The 23,965-nt window shown below is 45.4% G+C and overlaps 1 protein-coding gene across 4 annotated transcripts in view; it reads left to right on the top strand.

Annotated features, from left to right (window-relative positions):
• Positions 1-23,849, top strand: part of GAPVD1 (GTPase activating protein and VPS9 domains 1) — a 30,447-nt gene extending 6,598 nt beyond the window's left edge. For 3 of the 4 annotated variants that reach the window (XM_059865093.1, XM_059865092.1, XM_059865094.1), the window contains exons 3-27: positions 756-952; positions 1,274-2,117; positions 3,292-3,378; positions 4,478-4,612; positions 4,728-4,917; positions 6,590-6,750; positions 7,522-7,651; positions 8,413-8,538; positions 9,259-9,432; positions 9,737-9,877; positions 10,477-10,611; positions 11,166-11,285; positions 11,724-11,801; positions 11,936-12,309; positions 12,818-12,905; positions 13,282-13,362; positions 14,008-14,130; positions 14,604-14,733; positions 15,118-15,227; positions 15,849-16,008; positions 17,190-17,377; positions 18,050-18,263; positions 18,815-18,887; positions 19,267-19,464; positions 20,161-23,849. In XM_059865093.1, the coding sequence (XP_059721076.1) occupies positions 768-952; positions 1,274-2,117; positions 3,292-3,378; positions 4,478-4,612; positions 4,728-4,917; positions 6,590-6,750; positions 7,522-7,651; positions 8,413-8,538; positions 9,259-9,432; positions 9,737-9,877; positions 10,477-10,611; positions 11,166-11,285; positions 11,724-11,801; positions 11,936-12,309; positions 12,818-12,905; positions 13,282-13,362; positions 14,008-14,130; positions 14,604-14,733; positions 15,118-15,227; positions 15,849-16,008; positions 17,190-17,377; positions 18,050-18,263; positions 18,815-18,887; positions 19,267-19,464; positions 20,161-20,301 (4,386 nt within the window). In that variant the 5' untranslated portion in view covers positions 756-767 and the 3' untranslated portion in view covers positions 20,302-23,849. The remainder of the gene's footprint in view (positions 1-755; positions 953-1,273; positions 2,118-3,291; positions 3,379-4,477; positions 4,613-4,727; positions 4,918-6,589; positions 6,751-7,521; positions 7,652-8,412; positions 8,539-9,258; positions 9,433-9,736; positions 9,878-10,476; positions 10,612-11,165; positions 11,286-11,723; positions 11,802-11,935; positions 12,310-12,817; positions 12,906-13,281; positions 13,363-14,007; positions 14,131-14,603; positions 14,734-15,117; positions 15,228-15,848; positions 16,009-17,189; positions 17,378-18,049; positions 18,264-18,814; positions 18,888-19,266; positions 19,465-20,160) is intronic. The other variant, XM_059865095.1, reaches the window with a different exon arrangement.
• The last annotated feature ends 116 nt before the right edge of the window (positions 23,850-23,965 follow it).

Genomic DNA, 23,965 nt, shown 5'->3' with positions numbered 1-23,965 from the left:
CGTGCCCTGCGGGGAGAGCAGCGTGCCCTGCCAGGGAGAGCCCGTGCCCTGCCAGGGAGAGCCCGTGCCCTGCCGGGGAGAGCCCGTGCCCTGCCGGGGAGAGCAGCGTGCCCTGCCAGGGAGAGCCCGTGCCCTGCCGGGGAGAGCCCGTGCCCTGCCGGGGAGAGCCCGTGCCCTGCCGGGGGGAGCCCATGCCCTGCCGGGGAGAGCCCGTGCCCTGCGGGGAGAGCAGCGTGCCCTGCCGGGGACAGCCCGTGCCCTGCCGGGGAGAGCAGCGTGCCCTGCCAGGGAGAGCCCGTGCCCTGCCAGGGAGAGCCCGTGCCCTGCCAGGGAGAGCCCGTGCCCTGCCGGGGAGAGCCCGTGCCCTGCTGGGGAGAGCCCGTGCCCTGCTGGGGAGAGCCCGTGCCCTGCCGGGGAGAGCCCGTGCCCTGCCAGGGAGAGCCCGTGCCCTGCTGGGTAGAGCCCGTGCCCTGCCGGGGAGAGCAGCGTGCCCTGCCAGGGAGAGCCCGTGCCCTGCTGGGGAGAGCAGCGTGCCCTGCTGGGGAGAGCAGCGTGCCCTGCTGGGGAGAGCCCGTGCCCGGCCGGGGAGAGCCCGTGCCCTGCCAGGGAGAGCAGCGTGCCCTGCCGGGCAGAGCCCGTGCCCTGCCGGGGAGAGCCCGTGCCCTGCCGGGGAGAGCCCGTGCCCGCCGCCCACCGCGGGCTGGCGGGGCTCGGTGCCCTGCTGGGGCTGACCCGCTGTGCTCTGCGTGTGCCAGGGCTGTGGCACCATGGTGAAGCTGGACATCCACACGCTGGCCCACCACCTGAAGCAGGAGCGGCTGTACGTGAGCTCGGAGAAGGCGCTGATCCAGCGCCTCAACGCCGACGTGCTGAAGACGGCGGAGCGGCTCTACCGCACAGCCTGGATCTCCAAACAGCAGCGCATCAACCTCGACAGGCTCATCATCACCAGGTACTGCACGCCCCTGCTGCCAGCCCCTCCAGCCTGCAGGCCTCTGCTCTGCTGGGCACAGCAGCATGAGGCTGTAAGCCAGACCTCAGCTGGGGAATCCTACGCCAAATCTCCTCGTTGGCCATTGAAGGGATTGTTTTTAATACCTGTGTTTGTTTTGCTTCTGTTCATGAGAACAAGCTATCCAGAATTTGCAAGTAACTATCTAGAAAGACTTTTTTCCTCTGTGGCAGCCTGGTTAATAGATAGATCACGTTGTATCTCTTAGCAAGTTTGTTTACTTAAGAGTTACTTAAAGTGTTTCGATGTTTTTCTTTAAAGCGCTGAAGCTTCTCCTGCTGAATGTTGCCAGCACGCAAAAATCCTGGAGGACACACAGTTTGTGGATGGGTACAAGCAGTTGGGATTCCAGGAGACTGCTTACGGAGAATTCCTGAACAGACTGAGGGAGAACCCCAGGCTGATTGCATCCTGCCTGGTTGCTGGAGAGAAGCTCAACCAGGACAACACCCAGAGTGTCATTCACACAGTCTTCACCTCCATCTATGGCAACTGCATCATGCAGGAGGACGAGAGCTACCTGCTGCAGGTGCTGCGGTACCTGATTGAGTTTGAGCTGAAGGAAAGCGACAACCCCCGGCGGCTGCTGAGACGAGGCACCTGTGCCTTCAGCATCTTGTTCAAGCTCTTCTCTGAAGGACTCTTTTCTGCAAAACTTTTTCTTACTGCTACCTTGCATGAGCCGATCATGCAGCTTCTGGTTGAGGATGAAGACCACCTGGAGACCGATGCAAACAAGTTAATTGAGAGATTCTCCCCAGTACAGCAGGAAAAGTTATTTGGAGAGAAAGGCACAGAAAAGTTCAAGCAGAGAGTCCAAGAGATGGTTGACTCCAACGAGGCCAAGCTGGTGACCCTGGTCAACAAATTCATTGGCTATCTCAAACAAAACACGTACTGTTTTCCCCACAGCTTGAGGTGGATTGTGTCGCAGATGTACAAAACGCTGTCGTGTGTGGACAGGCTGGAGGTTGGCGAGGTCAGAGCCATGTGCACAGATCTCCTTCTGGCCTGCTTCATCTGCCCTGCCATCGTCAACCCGGAGCAGTATGGCATCATTTCTGATGCTCCTATCAATGAGGTGGCAAGATTTAATCTTATGCAGGTATGAATCACAGCAAGGCAGTCTTAAAAATATATAAATGGCTTTTTGCTTCCCTCTAGAACTGATGCTACTGCAGTACAAGTGAAGGTACTGTCTCTCCTACTTGTACAAGGAATGCTAACGAATATTTGTGTTAATTGTTGCTGGAAAGGCAGGCTGCAAAGTTTATCTGTTTGCTTAAAATACCGGCTTGAAAAAATTGACAGCATGTATTCCTGGATCCCTTAGAAGAGTTGCAAATATCCTTTATAAAAGCTGTTTTAAGGGATGGAAGCTAAGGCATGAAAATGACTAGAAGATGAATTCTGGAATGTGTGAAAAAGAATGTTATGCTGTTCTTGCAAATGTTAAATATTATACCAGGTATTGCAAAAAATAATGAAATACTTTGCTGAAAACCCCTTGTTGTCTGGCAGTAATGTCCAATGCTCTACTTGGAGCATTCCCCAGCCCTCATGAGCAGTTTTTGTCATTATGCAAACACTTGGACAATTTAATGATATTACATAGAGGAGTCATCTGAAGGTGTTGAGCAACACTTGTCTGACTGAGGATGTTCTTCCACGTGAGGAACAAAACCTGCTTTTTACTATTGTCTATAAAGTGGGCAGGGAGTGATGCTTGCAGTGCAGTCACGCTGGTGTTTGCTCAGTATTCCTCTAAGATCCAGCAGCAATCCTCTCCTGTGTCACTGCTCACGTGCTGTAGCAGAGCACTTGGCAGCTCTTTAAATTGAGGGCTGCTTTGCAGTTGGAGATGAATAAGGGATATGTGCTCTGAAATGAGGGTTAGTCCTCCTGCTATTTCTCCTCAGTAAAATATATGCAGCCTTTGAAAATCTCTAGGTTTAGATGACCTAGATTCAACTCTCAATTCTGACGTGTTGCAAAAACAAAACATGCTTTGTTCCTGGGAGGGGGAAGTATGGATGGTCACAGTCTACTGTGTGAGCACATTTTCTTGTTAAAGGCAATGACTGCCTTTTTTTCCTGAAGCTTCTTGCATTTTTTCTTCCCTGAAAGCAAGCACAGATCTCTGTCCAGTCAATCAGAAGTATTCCTTGGAGTATTAAATGAAAAATTATTTAGAATGGAGGAGGTTTTTTGCAAATTTTTTATAATCAGGTCCATCACGATATGAAAGGCTTATTCTGTGTACTTCTTTTTAATTTCAGGTTGGGAGACTTCTGCAGCAGCTGGCAATGACAGGCTCTGAGGAGGGAGATCCACGTATGAAGAGCAACCTTGCTAAATTTGACAAAGTAAGGATCCAAGACTTGGTGGATACGTCATCATCCTTCTGCAGCCTCCTTTCTCAGACTTTGCAAAGGACTTACTAAGTGTTTAATTTCCAAGTTACATGTGATGAAAAGCAGATTAAATCCTGAACGAAGCTGGGGAAAAAAATCTTGAATACTAGAATTAAGGATTTAGGATTCTTGCTTCTACTCTGACCTGATATTTCTTAAAAGAAAATATTTTAAAAAATTAAATTCAGTGGAATTTTCAACTGAGCATTTTAAGTGTTCAAGGCCAGGTTGGACAGGGCTTGGAATAACCTGGTCTAGTGGAAAGTGTCCCTGCCCATGATGGGGGTTGGCACTGGATGGTCTTTAAGGTTCTTCCAACCTAAACCTCTCTGTGATTCTGTGAAATACTGAATTCCTGTCTGTGGTTTTTCAACTGAACCTAGCAAAACACTTTGATCTGAAAACAGCCTCGGTATATCGTCTGTTTTAACTCCAAGGAATTTCTTAGTGCAAGTAACTTCTCTTTCTTTTTTGCATAGTTTTGCTTTTTTAATTCAGCTTTTCCTGTTAGTATGAATCCATGCGCAGCCATAGAGCAGTCACCTTCATCAGAGCAACAGTGAAGCTGATGACTTTTGATAGGTTGTCAAGTGTTTAAAAGCCTGTTGGCATCCTTGTATCTATCCAGGTTTTGGTAATTCTAGTTGTTACACAGCCACCACACAAAGTTACACATTTATTGTACAAGTAGCATTTTCACTCAGATTAGAAAGTGATGTCGTTGTTGCTTTGTTTCATTTTCAGTCTGTGCTCGGCAGATCCTTCAGGAAGGGCCTGTTTATTGCCATTATTTTTTTCCCTTAAATTGTAAGAGGACACTTAAGTAAGTAACACTTTGGAATGCAGGAAAGGAACGAAGGAAATGCTGAAAGTAACTGCACGCTTTCCTTGCTCGCTCTTCAGTGACCTTAAAATAGCTGCCATTTTATCCCAGGATTTCAGAAGTAGGAAGCAGAACTTAAATTATTCTGTAAGCTGCTTACCTCCTGTCATAAGTTTCGTTCCAAACTCTAGGGGTGGTGTGTCATTCACACTGTCTGCTGTCTCTCAGAGCTGTGTTGCTGCTTTCCTGGACGTGGTGATCGACGGGCGCGCGGTCGAGACTCCGCCGATGTCGGCTGTGAACCTGCTGGAGGGGCTGAGCCGCACCGTGGTGTACATGACCTACAGCCAGCTCACTGCCCTGGTAATGCCTCCTGCTCCTGGGAAGGGCCACGGCCAGCCTGCTCCCTCATGTCCCACCTTGGCAAAAGCAGGCTGGCTTGCGCTGCAGCTCTTCCCAAACCATTGTCTGTGTTCAGGTTGGCTTCATGCGGAACGTGATGTCAAGCGATCAGCTTAAGGAAGATCGGATGGCTTTGGAAAACTTGCTGGCAAATTTACCCCAGAACAAACCAGGGAAAAGCAGCAGCCTAGAAATGACTCCATATAACACCCCCCAGCTGTCTCCTGCAACTACTCCAGCCAACAAAAAAAACCGGCTGCCCATAGGTAAGGAGAGCGAGCGGAGCTCCCGCCTGGTGTCTGACACCTCAGGCATTTCTGTTGGGCTTGCTCTTCACCTGCACCTGCAGTTCCTACTTTTTCTGTGCAGATGGTGAAGGATTTTTCTTAAGCCCCGGTAACTTCCTTACTGTCTAATGCAAGTGTGGTGAATGACCTTCATCACTCCAGCCTGAAGTGGAGAAAATTTCTGGAGTGGTTGGGAGTCATAAAGGTGGTGACTGGCAGTGGCAGTAAGGGAAGGTTTGAAGGTGGGAAGCAGATCTAGGGGGAAAATTGCTTAGGAAAGTAGTAAGATGGAAGCAGAGGCATTTAATTAGTGGGATAGAATAAGTTTAACATTTTTGTTAGAGAACAAATGGACAAGAGGGTGAATAAGCAGGAGCAGGACTTTTAGAGTATGTGCTGAGAAGAGAAGGTTTCTCTTTTCTCCATTCCTTGCCTGCTCTAATTCCAACTGTCAGTATTCTGGAATGCAATTTTAGGTTGGTTGGGTTTTGTTTTTAGAATAGGATTTCTGGGTCTAGATTTTTCCATATTAATAATACTTTATTTTAAAATAGGAAGCGTGGTACTCTTCTTCAGTGTATATTTATGTGAATATGACCATGTGGGATATTTTTGTTTGAGAGATTTGGTGTTGGTGTGTAAATGGATGAAAATATGCAGAGGCCAGTAAGTGGCAAAAAACCCCCAAAAACCACCCTGAAAACAAACCTGTCCCATGTTGGTTTAACTCTGCTTTTGAATGGTTCTGGTCTTACACCTCTAAAGTAGTGGCACTTTATGACATTTATTTTATGGTGTAAAATAGCTTTTGCTCAAAGCTTTTGTTTCTTTTGTTTCATTTTAATGCTTTCGAACTCCAGGACAGCAGTTGGCAGCGATTACTGCCTGGGATACCTCTGCTACCAATCTGTCAGCTCACATTACTCTAGTAACCCCTTTTGGTGGGTAATGCCCTCTTTCCATTCCTCTGTGCAACTCGGACTCGTGTCACATCACCCAGCATGCCTTTGGGCCACCTGGCTATCAGCTCCCTTGGCACATTTCTGCAGTAGATGAACTCACTTTGTGTGCACGTGGGTTTTAAAAACCCCTCTGTCAGATAATCAAAATTTGGCTGCCACTTCTGCACACTTGCCTTGTTTTCCTTGGGTCAAATAAAGTAGCAATTGATGTCATGCTGCCATTCTTAGAAACCTTAATTTCATGTGGCTGTTTTTACTTCTGTGGAGCCAAATGTGGGAATCTGAGGCCAGTTGAAAAGGGGACATAAGAGTGGAAAAGTAATCACAGCAAACCACCTGATGTTGTATTGTGTGTCTGGGAACAAACTTAATTTTCTCGTATAACGTATAAAAGTTCTTTCTGTGATTGGAAAAGGCTGAATTGCTGTTGGCAAACAAGTCACAGTGTTCCTTGTTTTTCTGCTTCTCAACTTTTATGTTGAAAGTTTCCTTTTCCACAGGGCAGTACTCAAGTTTAAACATCAGTTCCATCTCTCAAAAGTTTAATAACACTTTGATTTTGAACATTTACTTAGTATGTATTGCTAACTAAAACACTACAATTCTGTATTTCCATTGTATTGTCTTTTTTTCCTCCTTGAACACAAGGAAAAGCTTTCTAATGTGGATATTTTGCAATATTTTCTCAGCCACTCGAAGCAGAAGTAGATCAAACATGCTAATGGACCAGCATGGAGATCATGAAGGATCCTCCCAGGAGACTATTCCTGAAGTGCAGCCAGAAGAAGTGCTGGTGATTTCTTTGGGGACAGGTCCACAGATTACTCCAGGAATGATGTCAGAAAATGAGGTATCCAGAAATGCTGACATCTCAGATGTTTTGAACCATGCAGCCTCTGTCTTCTCTAATAGCACAGCAGGGAGGGTGCAAAGCTAAGTTTGATAGTAAAGCTGGAATGGGAATTTAAATCCTTACTCTGTGTTACTGAGCTTGGGGGCTGTAGCTTTCCTGGCCTTTGGTAGGTGGGTTTGTTCCCTCCCTTAAGAAGCTTAAGAGCAAATCTGGGCTCTTGTTTCTGAGCATGAAGAAACTGCTGTGTCTCTGGGTCCAGGGACACAGGTGAATGGCAGAACTGGAGCACTGATCCTGATGCTTTTGGCAGCTCATGAAAGGCACAGGCCCAGGTTCTTGTGAGGGCAGAGCTGAGCTCACAGTGCCATCAGTGCCTGCAGACTGCTCCTGGGGCAGGGCTGGTGTTCCAGCCTTTTCCTTCTCCAGCTGTAGCACAGCTGCTGCCTCCAGTTTTGCTCCCTGCCTGGTGGTTGGGATTATCTCCTCTGGCAGCCTGGTGCAGATCCTTTCCACACTGCTCTGCTCTGGGGAGTGATGAGGGAGCTGTGGCTCCCTTGTTATCAGGACATTCCTAATGTCCATGGGGTGGTTCCTTTCTTTCTCCCCAAGCTCTGACTCGGGAGGATGCTGTCTTTTTTTCTAACAGAATGTAAGAAATTTTAATGTTCCATTAACAATACAAAAGCATGTCTCCAATGTTTTATTTGCTATTTAATGATCTGCAAAATAGATGATTTAAATGAAGCCTTGTTTCTTTCTGCCCTGCAGGTGTTAAACATGCAGCTTGCAGATGGCGGGCAGGGCGATGTCCCCATCGACGAGAACAAGCTCCATGGCAAACCTGACAAAACCTTGCGCTTCTCCCTCTGCAGTGATAATCTGGAAGGAATATCTGAAGGTGAAGGGCTGCTTAAGTCTTGAAGAAGTTTTGTTGCTCTGTTGGCTTTTCCCCCCTTAACTGTAAAAGGGAGGTGTGTTAAATGCAGCATCTTGGCTTTGCTGTTTTGAGGACTGTGCTATTTCACTCTGAGAGCCTGTCTTCTTTCTTAGTTGTTCAGGGAATAAAGCCTGGAGCTAAATTTTGACCTACAAAGGCATAACTGAATCTGAGACTTGGGAAGAAAAAGATTGACTGTGTTTAGAAAGAGAAAATAGAGGGGCTTTTGTTTTTTTTTTTTTTTTTTGTTTTAAGCTTAAGTGCAGTACTAGTTATTAAGAGCTGTAACTTAGCTCTAAACTTGAATGTCTCAGACTTATTTTTCATCATGTTCTAATTAGCTTTTACATATCTCAGAATAGTTTCTGCACAACTCCTTTACAGGAACCTCAGACATAACAGAGCACAGATGTCTGTGGGATGGAAGAAGTTTGGACACATCACTTTTGCATTATTTTGTATGACTTCCATAACTTCATTTTTGCTCTGTCTCCGCAAAATAAGAAAACAAATTCATGAACAAGTAAATAAGTTAAAGACAAAGACTTTATTGGCTTTTAAGTTCCAGCTAAGTTCAGTAGTGGTGAGATTCAATAATTTGTGTTGGAACTGCTACTTCATTTCTTGTAATTTTTCTAGTGAGTTTTGTGTCCTGAATTGTTCATGCTGGGTATTTAGGAGCTGTTATTCAAATGAGTTCTGAAGTAAATCTGTGTTCCCAGGCCCTTCCAATCGCTCCAACTCGGTGTCCTCCCTGGATCTGGAGGGGGAGTCGGTGTCGGAGCTGGGCGCGGGCCCCTCGGGCAGCAACGGCGTGGAGGCTCTGCAGCTGCTGGAGCACGAGCAAGGCAGGTGCCACTCTCTTCCCAGAGCCTGAGCTGCTGCACATGCTAAACCAGTCTTTGGGAAAGAGGTTGCAAATTTGTAGTCTTTGTAATCTGTTGTTAGGAAAAGGAAATTGCCTGGAATTTTGAGACTTAAGTCCTTTATAGGAAACTGTAAAGTTTTGCCTGATAGCAAGCTCTTCCCTTCAGGAATAGGGTGATCTGGATTGGAATAGTCTGGAAGTATCTGGGCAATTTTGTCTTTAATGTCCATTTGTCAAACACTGAACAGGTTGCCCGGAGGTTGTGGTGTCTCCAGCCTAGAGATGCTCAAAATATGACTGGACATGATCATGAGCAGCCTGGTGTCCTTGACCAGGGCAGGGACTTTGGGCTGGGATGATCCCTGGAGGCCTCAGCTTTTTCTGTGATCCTGTTCCTCTACAGGAATTGTATCAGGGTCTTTGTAGCACTACATTTCATTTATTTTTTCTGTCCATTTAGTTGATAGATTACCACGTGTACTTCCAGATTTTTCTTCTTATGTCTCAATTTTTTTTTCAGGCAGCATTTCCTAAGTAGTGTAATAGTGCTTTACAGGCTGTCCTTTAACCACTGCCTTACCTGACAGAATTAGGGGGCTGTTTGTTTGGGATTTTTTTCCTAATGTACTCTTACAGGCTTTCAATCTGAAATAATTGGAGAAGCCTTTCAGAAAATCAAGAACTGTTTATTTTTCCACAGCCACCACTCAGGATAACCTGGATGACAAGCTCCGTAAGTTTGAAATCCGTGACATGATGGGTTTGACTGATGACAGAGACATTTCAGAAACTGTGAGTGAAACCTGGAGCACAGATGTCTTGGGAAGTGACTTCGACCCCAACATCGACGAGGACCGGCTGCAGGAGATCGCAGGTAACGGGTGTGCTCTGGGTAGGTCCTGTGCTGCTCTGGAACCCGAGGCTGCAGAGCCCTCCTCCTCCTCCTCCTCCTCCTCCTCCCTTCCTTAACAGGGGCATTTCCATGAACTCAACTGGAGATTTGCTCTAGGAGGATTTTTGTGTGCATGACCTGGACTGTGCTTAGTTACTCGTTTCTTTTCAACGCTGTGTTTCCTGATTGCTTTGCCAAGGACACTTAAGAGGTGTTCTTCCTTTTCTCTCTAGAGCTGACTGCCCAGGCCCAGCTCTAGCCATACGCTCCGGCTTTACTTTTGCAGGTGCAGCTGCAGAGAACATGCTAGGCAGCTTGCTGTGTTTGCCAGGTTCAGGATCCGTGTTGCTTGATCCCTGCACAGGTTCAACCATATCAGAAACCACAAGTGAGGCGTGGAGTGTGGAAGTATTACCAAGTGATTCAGGTCAGAATCGGGCAGTTTTTGCGTATTTCTTTAGCATGATTCTAAGACTCTTCCAGAGGCATAGAATGCAAAACAGCAGCCTCTTCCTCTTCCTCTTTCTTCAAGAAATTACTGTCCTAGGCCTAAATTAGTTTTTGCAAATACTTCCAGGATAAAAAGGACAAAATGCTCCTAGGCAGAAAGAAGATGGAAAGCATTGGGAGAGACTTCTGTTACCTAAGAAATTGTTAAGGTCTGAAGGGGAAGAGAAGGGTTTTCAGAGCAAACTTGTTCTTGCTTTCCTTCCCTGTGGTAGGAGCTATCCAGGACCACGGTTTATTTGGTTAGTGAAGATGTGACTCTATCCTGTTGTCTAAGAAATACAACAATTAAAACAGTAGACACTCCTTAGTGTGCCTGTGCAGACAGAGCATTGCTGTTTGTGCAGAGTCCTGCCTTCTGTACCAAAGGATAGCAGAAAACTCTAGCTGAAGTGGTTATCTTTAAAGTTGATACACTGAATCACCCCCCACCCCTTCCTTCTGCTTGTGAATATTTAGGGAGCATGGCGTTGAGTAATGATACTTTCTCTCTCTACTGTCATTGTCTCCCTTTTGTAGAGGCTCCAGATTTAAAACAGGAGGAGAGGCTCCAAGAGCTGGAGAGCTGCTCTGGGCTGGGTAGCACGTCTGATGACACAGATGTGAGGGAGGTCAGCTCTCGGCCCAGCACGCCCGGCCTGAGCGTTGTGTCAGGTGTGTGAACTGTCTGACAGTGCTGCTCCATCACAGCATGGGCAGCGCTCACTTTGCTGCACGTGCTTTATTATACATCGCTTCACTCATAAAATAACTTCCTGCACTCGTTCTGGAATTTTCTGAGCTGTGATTCTTTGTTCACCTCACAGAAGAAATAAAAAAGGCAGCAGAGAGGTGGATGCCCTGTGCTGCAATAGCAGTGGTTAGCAGAGGAGTGTTGCTTTGGAAGAAACTCCAAACTTTCTTGCATTTAAAACAACTTGTTTTATTTAAATAAATCATAGCTCTAGTTTTTCTGCAAAGTATGTAAGAGTGGAGTGTTTTTCTAATGCCTCTTGTCAGAGTGTATTCATGGCTATGGTAACACTTTTGAGGCTGTGGAGCAAAAATAAACTGTTGTTTTATGAGTAAAGAAATTTGTAATGTCTGTAGGTGCTACTGTGAGTTGGAACTTGATTACTCACTGTCCACCAAACATTTTAACAGCCACAGGATTTTGCTTCCTTGCTCTTTGAAAGACTATTACAGATGCCTCTTATGTTATGTGTAAGGTATTAGTGCAACATCTGAAGATATTCCTAACAAGATTGAGGACCTCAGGTCTGAATGTAGCTCTGACTTCGGGGGCAAAGATTCTGTGACAAGTCCTGACATGGATGAAACAGCCCATGGTAAGTTACTTATCTGGAATCTCTGATAAAAACAAGTGGCATTTATGGAATCCTTAAGTTTTACAATTTCTCCCCAATTTCAAACTGCTAGTGACTAAGCTAAATATTTTCCTTATTTGCCAGTCCTGTATTTGTTTGACAAAGAGGCTCCTCCAGTGCTTTGCTGTACTAGATCTAAGATCCCTAATTCAGTTTGATTACATTGACTGTCCTCTTGCATTTTGGAACTGGGCTGCTCCTCAAGTATTCCCCATTTTTTGTGATGTAACTCCTTGATCATTTCAAGATACTTCAGAGAGCTTTCCTTATAGGAATATCTTTACAAATACTTTGCAGTATAAGTTTTGTGACTTTTGTTGCTGAAGTCTGTTTTTCCAGTGTCTCTCATGTTGGAGGCAGTTTTGGTGTGGCACTAACTTTGTTCTCTCTGTATTTCAGGAGCCAGTCAGTTGACATCTCCTCCTTCTCAGACAGATTCTTTGCTTGCGTTGTTTGACCCTCTGTCCTCAAATGAGGGTGAGTTATAAAGATTAGGCTTTGTTTTTAAAAATAGGCATTTTCAATGGTTCTATGTTAGTACCAGGTAATCAGGTAATTTGGAATAATATTGAAAGAAAAGTGTGTGGCTTCTTTTCTGCTTGTGTCCACAGGCGTGTCAGCTGTAGTAAGGCCTAAAGTGCACTATGCAAGACCCTCTCATCCACCTCCAGACCCACCCATCCTGGAGGGAGCCGTGGGAGGTAACGAGGCCCGGCTGCCAAGCTTTGGTTGCCACGCCTTGGTGCCGGCGGAGCTGGAAGCCTTCAAGCAGAGACACTCGTACCCCGAGAGGCTGGTGCGCAGCAGGAGCTCAGACATCGTGTCCTCGGGCAGGAGGCCCATGAGTGACCCTGGCTGGAACAGACGGGCTGGGAACGAGGACAGGGAGCTGCCCATGGCCTCCAGCAGCACCGGGCCGGCGGCGCTGGCGGCCGCCTCTCAATCCTCATCTTCATCTCCCAGCAAGGACTCCTCCAGGGGAGAGGTGAGGCTTCTATTTAGCATTTTATTTTTGTCTCTCATGCCCACTTTAACTACACATCTAATGCCAGAAAATTGGAATTAAATGTCTTTAGCTAAGGAATTACAGCACACTTCTGTTAGCCTTTAAACATTGGCCAGTAACGTTTTATGAGATAAAACTGCAAATGTCCAGAGTGGCTTAAATGGGTCTGGCTTTTCTTAAATTTACTGGATGAGGTTTACTGGTGGCACTTTAGAAACAGATTCATTGTAGTGTTAAATTTCTGCAGCAGCCTGAAAACTAATTTTCTTTAAAATAGAAAGAAGTGAAATTTAAGGTTCTTTGTGGCTATGGGTTTGCGTTTGTGGGATGTCTTCTTTAGGAGAGATATTTCTGACTTAATCTGCTCTTTGTGCTCTGCTGTAGTTCTGTTTTTACAGTCAGCGTAGCAAAAGCTGATGTGAAGGAGAAATTTTCTCTTTACACTTGATTTGGTAAATGCTCAAATGTAGACTCTGCTCTTCTGCAGATTGAGGAACGGAAAGACAGTGATGATGAGAAGTCTGACAGGAACAAGCCCTGGTGGAGGAAACGTTTTGTGTCTGCCATGCCCAAAGGTAGGATCATGTCTCTCTGGGTTTGGTACTTCAGTCAGAGTTCACACTGCCTTTATTATCTCTTTAGTCACCTTTATGGTCAAAGTATAAATAAATATGTAAATAAAAATGGGAAGCTACCTGACTCCCTTGGGTAGTAGCTCCCTAGAGTGTGCTGTACCTGGAAGGCAAAACTGTTCTGCCTGAGCTCATGTGTGTTAAAGGTGGAGCTGGCTGCAGGTGATGACAGTACACTTCTGCTCTACACCATGGATAAGCTTATGCTTTTATGGAAGTTGATTTGATGAAAATTTTCTGCATTAGCCCCTTCCTTGAAGTTTCTGCTATTTGGCCATTATCTCAGAGTAGTCTTTGATGAGGTACCTTGCATTTTCAGCTCCTATTCCATTTAGGAAGAAAGAAAAACAAGAAAAAGACAAGGATGACATGGTGCCTGACAGATACGCAACGCTTCAAGGTATGTGAATAACATCATCATAGCAATTTTCTCTGAGTATGCCTCCTGGAGCTCCAGAGTGCCCACCAGGTAGCTGTTGACAGACAGGTACATGCTGTTGCAGTCTGTGTTCTGAGCTGACATCTTGAATAAAAAAATGGATAAAGATTTCCTGACTTGAAGGCTGTTTTTAAGTTGTCACATGTCTGTCTGGGCGTGTAGTGGATTCTCAACTCAAGCCCTCACTTTTTCCCTGCCCTCATTATAGAGCTCCTGTCCTTGTCACAGCTGAGCTGTAAGGATAGCTGTACACACAGTCCTGTAATAGTTACTTAAGTGTTAAATTAATCATGGTTTGAACCTGGCTGTTTCGTTTTCTGTTTGCCTGATCCTTTCTTGAAGTCTTCAAATACCCAAGAACCATTTGTGTATGCAGTATAAATGTGCTGAGGATCTGCTCAGGATCTGACTTCATTTGTTGTCTTTGATTGTACTGTTTGTTTTCTGATTCGCTTCAGATTTATTAATACATTTGAATTTGGGCTGCACAGAACACAGGCACCTCTTTGATCTGGCTAAAAACAGAGTCCAACTGTGAAGGCTTAAGTTTCTGTATTTGCTTTCAGTTGGCCCAACAACTCCTGCTGTTTTTTATGATCCTTTCAGATGATCCCAGCCCAAGGCTCAGTGCACAGGCACAAGCTGCTGAGGACATTCTGGACAAGTACAGGAATGCAATCAAGAGAACGAGTCCCAGTGAAGGAGCCATCGTGAACTATGACAGTGCAGGTGAGAGCCTGGCTTTGTAATCACCACCAACATAGCTTCTGCTCCTTAAAGATAAAAACACTTCAGCATTCTAGACCAATGTTAGTGTTAGCAGCTGAACAATGTGAGCTCTGAACAAGGAATGTTTTGTCAAATAAGCTGGGGGACAGTCCCTCAGAGGCTGGGAATTAAATCAGTATTCCCAAGGACAGCTCTGTTGTATTGCCGTTGAGGGAGCTGGGTGTTGATAGCACATCTCCCACCAGCTTTTTGCTTTGTTTTAAATGGCATAAGAAGTGCCTTCCAAAACTTTTGAAGTTTCTTCTTAGGAGCTTCTAGGTTGTATGTTTTAATGTGTGTTTTTTCATGTATCCAGAACTAGCTGGTTTATTTGCTGTCTCCATTCAACCCTGACCTTAGAATATGAGCAGAAAATTAGTCTGGTTTCTTCTTGACTCCTCTCTTGAGGTGCAGTATGTTTTTGGTTTCCACAGAGGCAATTGGGGATGGTGAGAGCATGCACGACTCCCCGCGGGATGAGGCTTTGCAGAACATGTCTGCAGACGACCTCCCCGACTCTGCAAGTCAAGTAGCACAGCCACAAGGTTCTGCTTTCTCCTATAGGTAAGGACATTTCCAGGTTTCGTCTTACCCACAAAGTAGAATTAAAAGCTGAAGCTGTGTGACTGGTTCCCACAAGAATCTTCATGCAGATTCATTGTAAACTTTGATGTGCTTTTAGTTTTAAGTATCTCAGACTGTCATATTTCCACTGGTGGAGGGATGTTTGTAACCAGAGAGGACAGAGCAATTCAGTGTTTAAAAAAATCTCTTTGAAAATGGTGCTGTATCAAAAGAATTGATATTCTAAAGTCTTGACAATGCTGTATATTAAAATGATGTTTAATAACTTCTGGGCAGTATTAAATAAAAAAGAAAGTAAAGATTTCTTATTGAAGAAGCAGACCTCTCATCAACTGTGTTAAGAAAATATTTTTCCTCTTTAAGGGATGCAAAGAAGAAATTGAGATTGGCTCTTTGTTCAGCAGATTCTGTTGCCCTCCCAATGCTGACACATTCAACAAGGAATGGTCTCCCAGACCACACAGACCCTGAAGGTACAGGCTCTTTGCACTGTGTGTGTCTCTCCTTGTCCCTGTGTAATAGCACTTGTACTGTACCATTTATGGTCCCTTCTCTTTGCCATAAATATCGAGGGCAGAGGCTGCCCTTTGCCCCCAGAATGTTTTCATTCTTACTCCACAGACAAACTGCCATCTCAGCCTGCTCTAAGATTTTTTTGTAATGAAGTATCACAGACACAGGGCAGGTAGAGCCTGAAGCTATAGAATAGACTCTGAAAATACATGTGCTGTTGGGGAATTGTGCCACTTGAATGATTTACTGGGTCTTTATATTGACTTAGTATAAATGTGTTGTGTTGTATCCTTTCATTCACTCTGGGTTTATTTGCAGACAGGTGAACATGTCACCTTATGGGGTCCTCTTCACGTTTCAGAATGGTTCTTAATGCTAGATAAGATAGTGGTATGGAGGCTTATCCTCTTATAGCTGGAAAATTCAAAAAGGCTTCTTAAATTGTTCTAAAAGAACATTTATTCCCTAATGTACAGAAGTTTTGTTTTAAACCATTAATGTGTTTCCCATATTCAAAGATAATTTATTTTCATCGTGCCTACATTTCTTTTCCTTAATGTTTTTCCTTTGTTCTTTGTTAGATAATGAAATTGTGTGCTTCTTGAAAGTTCAGCTGGCTGAAGCCATCAACCTGCAGGACAAGAACCTGATGGCACAGCTGCAGGAGACGATGCGCTGCGTGAGCCGCTTCGACAACCGCACCTGCCGCAAGCTGCTGGCCTCCATCGCCGAGGACTACAGGTACCCTGTGCCCTGGGCTCCCAGATCCCTGCCTTCATTCACCAGGTACCCTGTGTCCTGGGCTCCCAGATCCCTGCCTTCATTCACCAGGTACCCTGTGCCCTGGGCTCCCAGATCCCTGCCTTCATTCACCAGGTACCCTGTGTCCTGGGCTCCCAGATCCCTGCCTTCATTCACCAGGTACCCTGTGCCCTGGGCTCCCAGATCCCTGCCTTCATTCACCAGGTACCCTGTGCCCTGGGCTCCCAGATCCCTGCCTTCATTCACCAGGTACCCTGTGCCCTGGGTCCCAGATCCCTGCCTTCATTCACCAGGTACCCTGTGTCCTGGGCTCCCAGATCCCTGCCTTCATTCACCAGCTGCCCTGTGCCCTGGGCTCCCAGATCCCTGCCTTTGTTCACCAGGTACCCTGTGTCCTGGGCTCCCAGCTCCCTGCCTTCATTCACCAGCTGCCCTGTGCCCTGGGCTCCCAGATCCCTGCCTTTGTTCACCAGGTACCCTGTGTCCTGGGCTCCCAGCTCCCTGCCTTCATTCACCAGGTACCCTGTGCCCTGGGCTCCCAGCTCCCTGCCTTCATTCACCAGCTGCCCTGTGCCCTGGGCTCCCAGATCCCTGCCTTTGTTCACCAGGTACCCTGTGCCCTGGGCTCCCAGCTCCCTGCCTTCATTCACCAGCTGCCCTGTGCCCTGGGCTCCCAGATCCCTGCCTTCGTTCACCAGGTACCCTGTGCCCTGGGCTCCCAGATCCCTGCCTTCATTCACCAGGTACCCTGTGCCCTGGGCTCCCAGATCCCTGCCTTCATTCACCAGGTACCCTGTGCCCTGGGCTCCCAGATCCCTGCCTTCATTCACCAGGTACCCTGTGCCCTGGGTCCCAGATCCCTGCCTTCATTCACCAGGTACCCTGTGCCCTGGGCTCCCAGGTCCCTGCCTTCATTCACCAGCTGATTGGGAAGCTCCCTTTTGGTTTAAAGTGTACTTTACCAAACCAGGTTATTGCATCTCTGCTTCCCCACAAAAGGATGCAGTTGTCTCACCCATGTGAGGCAAACTTCCAAATTCAGGCGTTGTTTTGTTTCAGAAGGAACAAGTGGAAGAGTTCTTTGCACTCTGACTCAGCAGGTTGTAAAGCTGCTAGCCTCTGTCTTTGTTGTGAACCTGACACAGAGCTCTGTGCTTTAGGAAAAGAGCTCCGTATATCGCGTACCTGACGCGCTGTCGCCAAGGCCTGCAGACCACACAGGCACACCTGGAGAGGCTCCTGCAGAGAGTCCTGAGAGATAAAGAAGTGGCCAACAGGTACTTCACTACAGTCTGTGTGAGGCTACTGCTGGAGAGCAAGGAGAAGAAAATAAGGGAGTTCATTCAAGGTGAGATTATTGCAGACAAAGTTTTTATATTCCTTTACTCTGTATTTAGATGCTGACTTGGGTTAAAGTTTTAAACTATGTCTTTTGATCTGAGGAGTAGATTCCTAAAATGATTCTAATTTCACATGGTGAATTAATGGCTAAACAGGCACATTACTGTGACTTTACAGTATGTTGTGGTAGCTAAGCTACAGTAATTGTCTGCATTTTTCATGGGCTGAGAGAATGAAGGTAATTTGACCTTACTTGACCAAAAAGTTATGCTAAATCACATCATCTGCCCCATGGAAGAAGCATGAGTACTATTAATTATTCTATATCTACTGATACATGATAAATTGAGTTGCAGCACTCAGTTCTTAGTCCAGAACCTATGACTGCACCTTAGAAGATATGGGAGATAGTAACAGTGTGAATGAAGTGAATGAAAGATTCAAAAATATCACAGCATAAGAGACAGTGACACCAGGAAACTCAAAACAGCCACTTAGACCAAACTGGTTCTATATTCTCTGTGCACAAATCTGACTAAATGAAGCACATAAGGAATTTGGAGTCAGTTCTTGCTCCTGGAGCATGTAGTGCTGCACATTAAATGTGCCTGAGAAACTTACCAGAAATAATATTTTTTTACTTAAGCGAATGTTCTTTCTCTTCCTCCTTTTTTATCAGATTTCCAGAAACTCACGGCAGCAGATGATAAAACGGCCCAAGTGGAGGATTTTCTGCAGTTCCTGTACGGGGCTATGGCTCAGGATGCCATCTGGCAGAACGCCAGTGAGGAGCAGCTCCAGGATGCACAATTAGCCATAGAGCGCAGTGTGATGAATCGCATTTTCAAACTCGCCTTCTACCCTAATCAGGATGGAGATATTTTGCGTGACCAGTAAGTTAATGGAATTCAAAGGACTTGTTTTCTCTTTTGCAGTTGGTGCAGTGGGAGCTGTGCAGCCCTCTTGCCACAGACTTGTCTGAGTCAGCCACACAAATTCATGTTTTTGTTAGAACATTTTGTAAAGGAACGAGGAAGGGCTTTAGCATCATGTGCAAATGTGTTTGCAACAAACTGCTAGAACAGAAAAAAAAAGTTGTAAGTGTGATGATTTGGGCTACAGACTGTCAGATCTGCAAGTGTGTGTGCTGAGAGAATGATCAAAACCTGGTCCAGGACTGAACCTGGTCCATTTTCTGGTTTCACTCAGTATTTTCCATGCATTTGGGGTTCCTGTGGTTTAGAACAGATGCTGTTGGGATCCTCTAGAGGACATGTGGTTGTTCTTGGCTGTACAGAACAATTCTCTGCATCTTCACTGACCTGGTGTCCATCATCTGTAGGGCCACATTCCTGAAGATCTTTCTTGTCCTGTCAAACACGAGGCAAGTTTCTTCAGCTGGCTGACTGCTGCTTACCTTTCACTCTTGTTTTTTGTGTTTCAGGGTCCTTCACGAGCACATACAGAGGTTATCCAAAGTAGTGACTGCAAACCACAAGGCACTTCAGATACCTGAGGTAACAACTCCTTTCCTTTGATTCTGTATTGTGTGTGTTGGGGTTTGGACCGGGATTGGGATGAGGAGAGGATTGTTCTGTTTTGCACTTAAAAGGGTTTCTTTGCTGCCCGTGACAGCTGAAATATCCTTCAGGAAAAATACACTGTACCCATGCTGTGGCTGTACCCAGCTGCAGCTTCTCTGGGCAGCCTGCGCCAGGGCCTCACCATCCTCACAGGGAAGAATTTCTTCCATATCTGTAACTTAAATCTCCCCTCTTTAAGTTTGAATTCCCCTTGCCTTAAATCTTCCCATTTCTCCAAAACCCGTGAGCCTCTGGTGGCTGAGCTGCTGTGCCCAGCAGTGCTTGCCCAAGGAGGGCTGCTTGGTTCCCCCAGGTGTATCTGCGGGAGGCGCCCTGGCCGTCGGCGCAGTCCGAGATCCGCACGATCAGCGCCTACAAAACGCCCCGGGACAAGGTGCAGTGTATCCTGAGGATGTGCTCCACCATCATGAACCTGCTCAGTCTGGCCAACGAGGACTCCGTCCCTGGGGCAGATGATTTCGTTCCTGTTCTGGTCTTTGTTCTCATAAAGGTGAGTTCTTTTGCAGAGATCACAGAGCCCAGTTAATCCCTGTAATAAACAAGCAAATTTAGGAGGAGAGATAATGCCTGTGAGCCCCGGGGAGCTGGCCAGGCTCAAACCCTGATCTGATTCAGCAGGGTTTGAATAGGATTGTCAGAAATGTGGTCAGAGTTACGGTTTTTGAATCCAAGCAAACTTTGCATTTGGAACCAAGAAAATTGAGGTGCAGATGCTGTGTGGGGAGTAGAGTTTGTTTGAGGTATGTCCACAACATCTTCGTCTGTGCCTGCTTCATGCTGTCCTCAGGACCAAGATATCCAGACCAGGACTGACTTGGGTTGTGTTGCTGGTCTTTTTTGACATGAGTGGAGAATGGTCTGATGGGAAGATGCTGATACAACAGGCTTTACATGTGTTGAGGTCCTGGTGACCTTCACAGATTGTGGCAGCGTTGCCCTTCTTTCTCTTGGCCTGCTAGTCATTTTTCCTTGTTGGAAAAATGTTCCTTTCATCAAACCTGCTGCCTTCTGAGCGTCTGAAGTGGGGCTGCTGAGGATAAACAGTCCCTACCCTGCAGGCAGGTTACACACTCTTCAGGATGAGGATCACTGCACAAAGGGGATTGTGTTTCTGTTCTGTATCTGGCGGTGTTAGTAGGTGTTGGGCTTTGCAAACAAGCTGTATCTCTCTCTCCTCCCACCCCAGGCAAACCCCCCTTGCCTGCTGTCCACTGTGCAGTACATCAGCAGTTTCTATGCCAACTGTTTGTCTGGAGAGGAGTCCTACTGGTGGATGCAGTTCACGGCAGCCGTGGAGTTCATCAAAACTATCGATGACCGCAAGTAGCTCGCACAGCACGGGCAGACTGAGCAGGAGAGGAGTTTCTAAGAATGTACAACAGCTGCAAAAGCTGAAGAAAAGACTTTCCTTGTAAAATACTGTACAGAATTGAGGCATTTTAAAACACACCTTTACTAATCTAATTAATTTAACAGATTTTCCTCTTCTCTTTGGGTTGCGTTTTCCTCCCCTCTAGATACTGGCACTGCAAAAGGGACCACAGTTTTCAGGTATTTTGGAATCTCAAAACATTCAGAATTCTTCATGCTTTCTCCACCACCCCTCTTCCTGAATTCTTATTCACGTGAATAATTCACTTCATTTAATTTCTAACGAAAAACTGAAACAGGAGGAAACAGGGCAGCCACATAGTAAACTTTCTAGATGAATACACCTTTTATTAAAGAAACACCAGCCACACTGAAAGTTTGTAGTAGCTGACATCAGTTATTGGTTGTATTTCACCTGAATTTAAAATCTGAGAGGACAGTGTAAATATTATATAACTATATTTAATGCATTGCAAGTATCTTTGGACTTACTATCCTTTGAATAAACAAGCAGAAGCCTCTCTGACCTCTAACAGGTTGTGACCTACCATGTTTTGGTGACAAAAGGACTTCCTCAAAAGGCTAAGATTTAAAAAGGGCAAACTGAATTATTTATTAAGATGTAATTACTGAAATTTCTAAAACTGGAATTTATAATAGGGCTTATTAGCTAGCTGAACACTTCTTGGCTAGGGCATTAGGGTGTTACAGAGGTTTGAATATATAGAGGAGAGGGACTGTAAGTTACAATAGAAAAGTCTAATATAAAAGGAGAAATAAAATACCTTACTGTAATATTTTTTCTGAGCTATTGTGTATACTGTACAAACCCCAAACAGAGATCCTTAACAGAACCTTGGGCTGTAATATATATTTTGATTAGTGACATTAAATACATATGCCAGGGGGTTCAGTGAATGTTTTTACTAAATGTTCTTCGTGTTGTCTGCTATGCAGCAGTGCAAGTTTTACTGTTCATAAAAAATATTTTAAAATAATATAACACTGTTCTTTATGAAACATATCATGGCATCAGTTCAGGGTGTTTTATAGATTTCTCACCCCGCCTTCCCCTTAAACTGACAGTTATCAATTTAAGGAGGTTTTTATGCACAACACCATGTGGTTTTTTCATGAGTGAAGTGGTCTGGGGCATGTTGGCTGTATATGAGCACTCGCTGCTCTTTTTCAGCTTCAATGCACTGAAAAAGGACAGTGAGCACTGAACTTTTTCATGTCAGTATTATTTCTTGCTCTTTCCAGAGTGTTCATTGCACTTCTGACAGAGGGATGTGGTAAGACTTGGTGTCTGTGATTGGTAAAGAAAACAGAATCTTTCTCACATTCTTTCAAAACACGATTGGTTCATTTTTGTGTGTGTGTGCATTTTGGTGATTAAAACCTGTAAGCAACAGTACTGGGGAAAATCATGTGGTCAATTGGAATTGGAGCAATTTATGTAAAGCATTGAGTGCTTGATTTGGCTGTGCTTGTCAAGGCATAATCAGGAAACTTACTTTTTAGGGCTCTCAGATATAACTCAGTTGAGCAGTTTTGCCAAGCTAGTCACAGGTGAGAAGGTGGGATGGTAACCTTTTCCTTTTCTCTATAGTCTTTCTCCTCTATTAGAGACTCAGTTGTGTGGAGGAGCAATACTCAGTCAAAACAGAATTCTTCTGATCTGCCTTACTCGGTGTCTCAGTCTGTGTAGCATTGCAATATTCTGGTTATTTAGCCTTGATGGGTTTTTGGTGCTGAACATGTAATTCAATATTGCAAGCACAGCCCTGCAGCAAAGCACAAACATGCCCTTGAAGATATGGCCAGATCATATCAAAAAGCAATATAAATTCATTTCTATTGAAGTGTCCTGTAATATGTAATTATTACTTGAATATCCACGATGTTAAGACTGATGTGTGAAAGTTCTGCAGTTTGGGTGTTGGTTGATGAGAGTATCTGTGGGATCCCTGAAGAAGGCACAAGGACACAGGAGGTGCTGATCACCCCCCGTGCTGCCCCTCTGTGCTGGCCTGGCTCACAGGGTTTGGTCAGCACCATCAGGGCTTTCAGGTTCACTCTCCTTTATGGAAGGGGCAAGAACCATTTCCTTCACAGCTTTTATCACTTGGTTTCTCTGCATAGAAAAATACTTAAAAGAACTGGAGTCTTTTTTTAAAAGTTACTTAGTTATTTTAAAACCAGTATGTGTTTCAGTGAGCCCCCGGTGAGCTGAGAGTTTTTGTAGCAAGATGGTCCTTTGCTTCTTTTTTCCAGCCTACTCTAAAGGTCCTTTATTAGTCTTGATAGGTGTAGTTAGAGAATTAGGCTTTCCAAAGAATTAAAAACCTTCCTGTAATGTCCTTTTACTGCTTTCCCCTGCGCCCCTGTAATGTTTTGTTTTAAAATGCTAAATTCCGTGTCTAGGAAGTGATGTTGTTAGGTTTGATGTGCAATAGCCAAGGTGGAAAGACACTGCATAAAGGACCAAAAGTAGCAGAACTGCTGCCAAAAGGTGCCAGCCACGAGCCTGTGTTGTAATCTCGGTGCTTTATTCTGTGAATTTCACTACTTGAGCCACTGGAGGAGGAGTGGAACATTTTGGGCAAAGTGGAGCAGGGCAGGGGCCTTGGTACCAGGTCACAGTGTGCACTTCAGGCTTGGCCGTTGTCTCAGCACTGATCTTGGCAGGTTCTGAGGAGCTGCCACGTTAAACAATGGCATGTCTGTGCCTGGGAATGCTGCAGAGGTGCTGGTTTCCTTTTTGGGCAGAGGAGGGAAAGGAAAGTGCTGGGGATTTCATCTCTAGGAGATTCCTTTGTGCTCCTAAGTGAGATTTCTCTTTAAACTTTTTTAAATCCTCTTTAAGGAGAATCAGAATGTGTCTGGCCTATCAAGGATTTGAGTTTAAAAGTTTTTGTTTTGAAGACCTTTTACTACCAAATGCTGAATGTAACTGCCATAAACTTCAGGAAAAAAAGCCACGAGCACGATGCTGTTTCCTGTGGGTGAGTCTGGTGAGCACAGTGTTGGTTTGTATTGCTTGAAAATGTTCTTGTTCTGTTAAGCCAAATTCTCACAGAACTGGAGAGCTCACTGCCGTGGGAATGGGCTTGGGGGAAGGGGGCAGGAGAGGGGGCAGAGCTGCTGGCAGCAGAGCTGTGTGTTGGCACGAGTGAGTCAGTGTGCCTGGAGAGCTGGAGCAGCAAAGGCAGTGGGGACGGAGGGGGAGGGATGCTCCTGCCTGGGTACAGCTGGGGACGTGGCTGAGCCTGTACTACTTGAGAATTAACCTCTGCTCAGTTAGTAGTGTGTGTTCTGTACCTTTTAATTGTGCTTTACCTCTATTGAAAAGCTTTGTACTGCCTCTCCTCTTTGGTAAAGCCTTTATAAATCTAAATTAACGAGCTTGCACAATCTTGTATACAGGAACCCCATCTTGTCTCTTAACGTGATTATTAATGTATTATTCTGTAAAACCTGATTAAAAGGAGAGCAGTTTAACCGCCTGGCTTTGACGTTTCTGCCTTGTTCCAGTGCCATCAGCAGTTTGTGCTGGGATGGCCGTGCAGGTGTGAGCACTTCCCACTAACTCTGTGTGGTTTGCGTTGGGCATTGCT

This window comes from Haemorhous mexicanus, chromosome 21 (assembly GCF_027477595.1).
Source record: "Haemorhous mexicanus isolate bHaeMex1 chromosome 21, bHaeMex1.pri, whole genome shotgun sequence".
NCBI lineage: Eukaryota > Metazoa > Chordata > Aves > Passeriformes > Fringillidae > Haemorhous > Haemorhous mexicanus.
This window is presented reverse-complemented; position numbering and strand designations above follow the sequence as displayed.